Here is a 7,915-nt window from a genome sequence, read left to right as displayed (position 1 = left end):
CCACTGCCTTTAGACGCTGGGACGGATATACCCCTTAACACAAAGGACATCACCATTTTAAAATATTCTAATTAATGGAAATTGATTTACAATGACATGATTGTTTTTATATTTTAAAAATATTTAACAAAAATAAAAATTTTTATTTTTTTATTTTAAATTAATAATTTTTTGGTGTTTTTAAATAATTTTAATGCACTAATTTTAAAAATAACTTTTTAAAATAAAAAAAAATATTATTTTGAAACAATTCTAATTAAAAAGCACTTTAAAAAATAACTACAACTATACTTTTATTATAATAACAAGTATTTTATGGTAGTCATGAACTCATTATATTCCATGATTGTGTTGCAAGTATTTATTGAATGTGATGTTGTGGTATATAATATTTTTTATTTATAAATATATTAAAATAATTTATTTTTATATTTTTAATATTTAATATATTAAAATCATCATAAAATATTAAAAAATTAATCAACTAAATTTTTAAAGTGAAATATACGTTTAAAATGTATTTAAATTTAGAAGCTATCACATTCTCGAATATTTCAAAAAATATGATCACATAATATTTTTTGATATTATGAATTTAAAAAAATCTAATACCAAATCACATTTCATTGATATGATATAAAATTTATTTATCAATGTAAAAGTTTATAGTTAAAATAATAATGATAACATTATTATTGTGGTTTTGATTGAGAAATAGTACCTAATACTTGCAATTATAAATCAAAAGATCTGTTCCATAGAATTTAAGGGTATGCTATTTTTCCTAAGTTTATTTAAAATCTTAAATAAACATGAACAATCATAAAATCTACCCATTATCATATCTATTGGTATTGATAGTTCAATGGTGCTAAATCATTCACTTCACAAAATCTCATTATAAAACAAAAACTATCTATCAAAAAACAATTCTCTAATGTAACCGAGCAATATTCTTTCAAAAAAAACTATTATGATCTCAATTTAAATCTTCATTTTATTAAACAAATCTATTTTAAGGTATTTACTTTATATACTCATAGTTTTTAAAATTTGATTTCGAAATCAACTCGAAGCATGGTTATATTTATTTTAAAAAATAAAATAAAATAATATTATTTTGATAAAAAATTAAAAATAATCATCATATTAAAGATGAGCTTTACTTGGTTTGAGTCCGGGTTGACTGGTCACAGGATCAATTAAAATTTTATTTATTTTATTTTTATTTCTTTCCTCCTTAAACCATTTTAATTCTAAGATAATTCAAGTTATGGATTGATGCGCTCAGCTGATCAAGATTTTGATAGATCGCAAAACCTTTTGTAGGAAAACGGGGGATGGAGTCAGGCACACTGAATCTTTTGCGAGGGTACTCTGGTAATCAAACCAATCCCGGCTAAAAAACAAGAATAGCAATATCGTAATAAACCAAAACACGAACCCCGTTTCGCACTAACAAACCTCGAGTCCCTCGCGAACCAATAGAAGTGAAAAAAACGGTTACTCTCTCTCTCTCTACTCTACCAACCCTTTCATCTCTCCAGTAGCTCACTCACTAAAAAAACACTTCTTCTTTAGCTTCCTTCCCTGCTAAGTAGCTTCCACTTTTTAGTCTCTCTCTTTCTCTCTAACTTTCTCGCTCTAAACTTTTCCATTTTCTCTATCTCAGGGCTCCTTGTAAGCTTCCTCATCTCTCACATTATAAAAATCCACTGAGTTTTATTTTTATTTTTCTTCCAGATATGCTAGATTCATAGTTATTGCTCACTTCTCTTAAATCTTCTGGTAAATTGCTTTCCTTTTTAATATGAATTTTTTGAATTTCTTTCCCTTTTTAGGTTTTTTACTCTTATTTATTGTTTTGAGGGAAGGAGAGAGATGTCGTCGACGTCGAGGAGAGGAGGAGGAGGAGGAGGAGGAATGGGGATGGATCAGGCGGCGGCGGGAGTAGGGACTGGAGCGACACCAACGCCGACGCAACGGAGGATAACGAGGACGCAGACTGCGGGGAATCTGGGAGAGTCGGTATTTGATAGCGAAATAGTGCCTTCTTCGCTTTCTAAGATAGCGCCGATTCTTCGTGTTGCAAATGAAGTTGAAACTAGCAATCCTAGAGTTGCTTATCTTTGTATGTTGTTAGAAAATTAAGTTTCAATTTTTTTTGTGAATTTTCTATTATTTTTAAGTTATGGATTTTTAATTTTTATGCAATGTAGGCTTGATTATATTTTATTTTTATTCATATCTATTGTTTTTTGAAATTAATGTAGGTAGATTTTATGCCTTTGAGAAGGCTCATAGGTTGGATCCTACTTCGAGTGGACGAGGTGTTCGTCAATTTAAAACCGCGCTTCTTCAGCGTTTGGAAAGGGTAAGAGTCATAATACTTTACTGTTTTGATGCTATGGACAAAGATGGGTAGAAAAATCACAAAGTGGATGTCTCCTAGGATGAGCGTGCCATGAGAAACTCCCCTGTCAAGTTGTGAATTGTAATGTTTAGTTTCATATTTTTTATAAATTTGACCTGAAGTTTTAGTGATAGCTTGTTTTCCTACATAACCATTTATGAGTAAATCTTCACACTGCAACAACCGTTTGTAAGAAAATAAGGGAGGAGACCTAGTTTCAGCTAACGCACAAGTTGGTTTGAGGACACCTCATACCATCCAACAAAAAAAAAAAGGGATAAAAATGCCACCTACCACTAAAAATGTTCCCAGGGTTTGCTCACACACACAGTATGCATAGTTTAGGAGAAAGTTTGTATGAAGAGGTGGCAAAACAAGCATGACGTATAGAAAACATAAATAATATGGAAGCTAGATGTTCTCGCTCAAATAAGCCCTCCAATCCTTCAAAACTCGGTGTAGCATTCAGAGATTGGGCATCAAGATAAACTTTCCACACTAAATATGCATCTTTTACTAAAAGTATTAATGCCAAAATGATGAAAAAAACGGTCTGCATGGAGTTACATACTGAAAGACTTCTGCGCGGGCCTATTTTTGTTTCAAAGTGGTGAAAAGATCTAGGTATCTCTTGGAGCGGGCTGAGATAGGCCTTTGGACTCTGGAATGGGCACTTCAAAAATTCTTCAGTGCCCTGGTTAGGGAGAGGAGAGTGTACAATGTAGTTTTCTCCTCAAGTATTCTAGGTCAAACATGTTTTAATTTGTTACTTTGTATCAACAACAATGTTGTTTTCCTTTAGGAAACCTTGTGGCAGTTGTTGTATTCAATCGTTTCTTCCTTGTGATTCGGTTTATGCATTTGGTCTTTTCCTTTAATGCTCTTGCGTTTTGCTCTTGGCATTTTGGTAAAGAAGCTTTGTATACATTGTTCAGGAGAATGATCCAACCTTGATGGGAAGGGTTAAAAAAAGTGATGCACGAGAAATGCAAAGTTTTTATCAGCATTACTTCACAAAATACATCCAAGCATTGCACAATGCTGCTGATAAAGCTGACCGGTAAATTCTTTTGAAATGAGAGATTTTTTGAAGCTATATCCTATACCAAGTTTCTTTAGATCATACACTTTGAAGTTGCTGCTTGACTGATACTATTGTGTTCAAATGCAGCGCCCAGCTTACCAAGGCTTATCAGACTGCCAATGTGCTCTTTGAGGTTTTAAAGGCCGTTAATATGACACAATCCATTGAAGTTGATCGTGAGGTGAAACCATGTGACATTTGTAATCTTCTTTCTAGTCACATTAGCACAGTGTGAACGTGTAATCTGACAATATCTGATCGTAAATTCTGTTTGCTAATTGAATTAAGAACTTACATTGCTCGATGCTTGTTATTAGCACCAAATTATTTGTAATCGTGTATCAACTTTGTTCACAGATTTTAGAAGCTCAAGATATAAAGTTGCAGAAAAAACTCAGATCTATCTCCCTTACAATATTCTGCCACTTGATCCAGATAGTGCAGATCAACCGATTATGAGATATCCTGAAGTATCTTTCCTTTATATATACTTTATCTTTTGACCTACAACTTAGCTGTTTCTCTTCTATCACTTGAGCATATACGATTTTTGTGTTGATTCACAGATCCAAGCTGCTGTTTTGGCTCTGCGTAACACAAGGGGTCTTCCATGGCCCAAAGACTACAAGAAGAAAACAGACGAAGATGTTTTGGATTGGCTTCAAGCGATGTTTGGGTTTCAGGTGAGACAAATTGAGAAGAATTATTTCTTTTCTTCATTTGGCTCTTGCAAATTTTTCCAGTGATGTGGACCTATTTTATTTGAATATAATTAATTTAAGTGCCATTTAATGATTTTGCAGAAGGATAATGTGGCAAATCAAAGAGAGCACTTAATCTTATTACTTGCTAATGTGCACATGCGACAATTTGTCAAACCAGATCAACAACCGAAGGTTTGTTAATTGACTCAATTTTAGCGAGAACAGGGTTTTCTCCCTATAAAAAGTGACTGGTTAAAGATTAAATTACCACTTTTTCCAGAAAAGGATATGCTGTTGGGTATTGTGTCTACATATTACTTAATAATAACTTAAACCAATCATAAATGCAGAGGATATACTTTGTTGCGCTTTTGTTCCTCTCTTCTTTCTGTCAATAGTTGCTTTTAGTTGCATTTGTCTTAAATTCTTACTGAAGCTGAAAATCCTCTGTGCATGTTTCTTTGTTAGTTGGATGAGCGTGCATTGACTGAAGTGATGAAGAAACTTTTTAAGAACTACAAAAAATGGTGCAAGTACTTGGACAGAAAAAGTAGCCTTTGGTAAGTGGCCCAATTCTATTTCATGTGAATAACATGGTAACTTTGCATCTTCCAGTTGGTTAAATGATTTTAGTAAATTGTTCAAGGAAGGATCCAAAATCTTTTAAGAAAAGTGATTAAGAAAACCATGGAAAAGATTGAACTGCTAGCATTGTTGTAATTTCGTAAATATACAAACCACAACATTGACATGATTATGATTTTAATATCATGGAAATAAGTTGGCTGATACATCATGCATTAAACTCTTTTTGGTTCATTGTGGGTTGCCAAAAAATGAAGGGAAGAGGACAGTTCCAGGGAAAAAAAGAGGATCACAGATTTCCATTCTATGCTCATATTAATGTTGCTATTCTTTGTGGGTTTCTGAATTTGTAGGTTACCGACCATACAGCAGGAGGTGCAGCAGCGTAAATTATTGTACATGGGTTTGTATCTTTTGATATGGGGGGAAGCTGCAAACCTCAGATTCATGCCGGAATGCCTTTGCTATATCTATCATCATGTATGTTTTAAGATAGCTCCATTTTTATCTCATTACTTTTGTTTGGCATTTCTTTCCCTTGAGGGAAACTGGAAACATGGTTTTAGATTTTTACTCTCTATCTTTAACCTTGTCAGATAAACACCTGATGTCAAGAAATTCTGATAAGTTGATTGACTCTGGTAGAAATAGTGCAGAGGGAGGAATGAGTCTAGTTATGGTTTCAACCTGTATACTGTATTAGAATAGATGGAGCTTTTTCTCATGATAACTCATCCAATGCTCTGCCTACCTTTTATCTTTGGGGCAAGGACACCGACTATAGAAGGGTTGTCATTAAAATTCTTAGTTCCAAACTGGCTTTGGTTTGCATATTTTATACATTCGTGGACACACCCATGAGTGCATGACAATCTCTTAAAGTGACTGTTTTTCATCCTTATTTCAGAGCTTTTTACCCCTGCAATTTCACTACAGATTTGCAAATATGTAATTTCATGAACTTGGTCTTGTTTGTTGGCTGTTATATGTAACTGGGTGCTTAATTATTTTGCTATTTGCAGATGGCATTTGAGTTATATGGCATGCTAGCTGGAAATGTCAGTCCTATGACTGGAGAAAATGTAAAGCCAGCCTATGGAGGTGAAGAAGAGGCTTTCTTGAGGAAAGTTGTTACTCCTATATACAATGTGATTGCAAAGGTGCCTGCATGCAAAAACTTTACTTTTATTTTCTAGTCTTGTTAATTTGAGTGCTATAATTTATTTTTGGTTTAACACCTGTCAATATAATTGCACCACTTGACACACCACTTGACAGGAAGCTGAAAGGAGTAAAAAAGGGAAGTCAAAGCATTCTCAATGGAGGAACTATGATGATATAAATGAGTACTTCTGGTATTTTTCTTATGGTTTAATACTGATCCTTTGAGCTATGTCTGTGTATATCATTCTTTTTTAAAAATTTTCATGATCAGCGTACTCGTGCATAATTTCTCAAAAAAAAAAAAAACCTTACCCTTACATAATTTGTAGGTCAGTTGATTGTTTCCGCTTAGGCTGGCCAATGCGTGCAGATGCTGATTTCTTTTGCCTGTCTTCTGAACAGCTCCGTTTTGTACAAAATGGGGTAAGCAATGAATTACTAGCTTCGCTTGGTTTTCTTTCACCTTTCTTATAGCTGGTAGCCCTAATAATTAAATATGAAAATTGTTGTCACTTTTCACATGTTACTTGTACAGACATGCATGAAATTACTGACATGATGATATGACCAAAAATGCTCCTTATCTAATCGAGGGTCCAAGTTATTATATGCTGCATGCACTAGAAGTGTATGGAATGGCAGTTGGATTTCTCTTGCCTGGTTACTGTAATTGGGTTCTTACACTGCAGAAGGGACATTATGTTGACGTGTTAAAGCTGTTATGATGTGTAGGATGATAAACCAGCCTATAGAGATCGATGGGTAGGAAAAGTTAATTTCGTGGAGAATAACGAACATTCTGGCATGTCTTTAGAAGCTTTGATCGAATGTTGGAGTTTTTTTTATTTCTGTGCTTGCAGGTACATGTTCTTTCCTTTGATGCACCTGATTTGCTTTATGTTTCCTTATTAACTTTATGCTGATGTGATGCTGTTGCTGATGCTGCCTCATGTGAAGGCTATGATTATTGTTGCTTGGAAATGTTCTTTCCTTTAATGCACCTGATTTGCTTTATGTTTCTTTATTAACTTTATGCTGATGTGATGCTGTTGCTGTTGCCATTGTGAAGGCTATGATTATTGTTGCTTGGAATGGTTCGGGGAAACTGAGTGCTATCTTTTAGTGGTGATGTATTTAAGAAAGTATTGAGTGTCTTCATCACTGCTGCCATATTAAAGCTTGGGCAAGGTAAGAAAGAATGGAGCTGTACTTCTTCTTCGTTGTCCCTTCCAGTCTAAGTTACATCAATCTTCTGTTTGTATCAGTTTAAAATGTTAATTTTAAGTTCTTCAAATTTGGGCAATGGATGCACTCTTTTATTTTATTCTTTAATGGTTTTTAATTTCATCTAATCACTCTGCCTTTGTTTTCTCGCTTTTAACATGAGTATGATTTCAAATTCTGTGACCTTTATTCGGTATGTCCAGAACATTCTCAATTCAATGATTTGTTTACTGAATGAATAGTGTAATCTACATCATGCTCTCCATTTGATGAAATTTCTGAGGAATCTACTCTCTTTTTTCAAGCTATTCCTTTTAGTCATGCTGTATTCGCTGGATTTCTATGAATTGGAAGTTATTAAGTGAGATATGTTCTGAGAATCTATTTTAACTGATGCAGGCTATCCTTGATGTCATCCTTAGTTGGAAAGCACGGCAGATAATGTCATTCCATGTCAAGCTGAGATATATTTTGAAGGTTGTTTCAGCTGCTGCATGGGTGGTTGTTTTACCAGTAACTTATGCTTACACTTGGAAGGAGAATCCCCCAGGATTTGCTCAAACCATCAAAGGTTGGTTTGGCAACAGTTCAAGCTCGTCTTCCTTGTTTGTATTGGCTGTAGTTATCTACTTGGCACCAAAATATGCTGGCAGCATTATTGTTTCTTTTTCCCTTCATACGTCGATTCCTTGAGAGGTCCAACTATAGGATTGTGATGTTTGTGATGTGGTGGTCGCAGGT

General features: G+C 34.1%; 1 protein-coding gene across 1 annotated transcript; it reads left to right on the top strand.

Moving 5' to 3' along the window:
• Window positions 1-1,881: 1,881 nt before the first annotated feature.
• LOC118061342 (callose synthase 3-like) lies at window positions 1,882-7,867 on the top strand. The gene is made up of 15 exons (XM_073408391.1): window positions 1,882-2,131; window positions 2,274-2,374; window positions 3,349-3,473; window positions 3,585-3,697; window positions 3,855-3,967; window positions 4,064-4,180; window positions 4,301-4,393; window positions 4,670-4,761; window positions 5,140-5,266; window positions 5,809-5,946; window positions 6,065-6,141; window positions 6,280-6,373; window positions 6,683-6,779; window positions 7,020-7,075; window positions 7,574-7,867. The coding sequence occupies exons 1-15, from the start codon at window positions 1,882-1,884 to the stop codon at window positions 7,865-7,867; spliced, it is 1,887 nt and encodes a 628-aa protein (XP_073264492.1).
• Window positions 7,868-7,915: the final 48 nt, after the last annotated feature.

The sequence above is a fragment of the Populus alba genome, chromosome 3 (genome assembly GCF_005239225.2).
Source record: "Populus alba chromosome 3, ASM523922v2, whole genome shotgun sequence".
Lineage (NCBI taxonomy): Eukaryota > Viridiplantae > Streptophyta > Magnoliopsida > Malpighiales > Salicaceae > Populus > Populus alba.
The sequence above is the reverse complement of the archived record's forward strand: the minus strand, read 5'-3'. Positions and strand labels throughout refer to the sequence as shown.

Bases quoted from the DNA above. Each gene is read 5' to 3' on its own strand.
- LOC118061342 (XM_073408391.1), top strand. From the start codon at position 1,882: ATGTCGTCGACGTCGAGGAGAGGAGGAGGAGGAGGAGGAGGAATGGGG. The intron at 4,394-4,669 runs GTTTGTTAATTG...TTTCTTTGTTAG, and splicing joins AACCAGATCAACAACCGAAG to TTGGATGAGCGTGCATTGAC. The intron at 6,780-7,019 runs GTTGGAGTTTTT...GCCATTGTGAAG, and splicing joins TTTAGAAGCTTTGATCGAAT to GCTATGATTATTGTTGCTTG.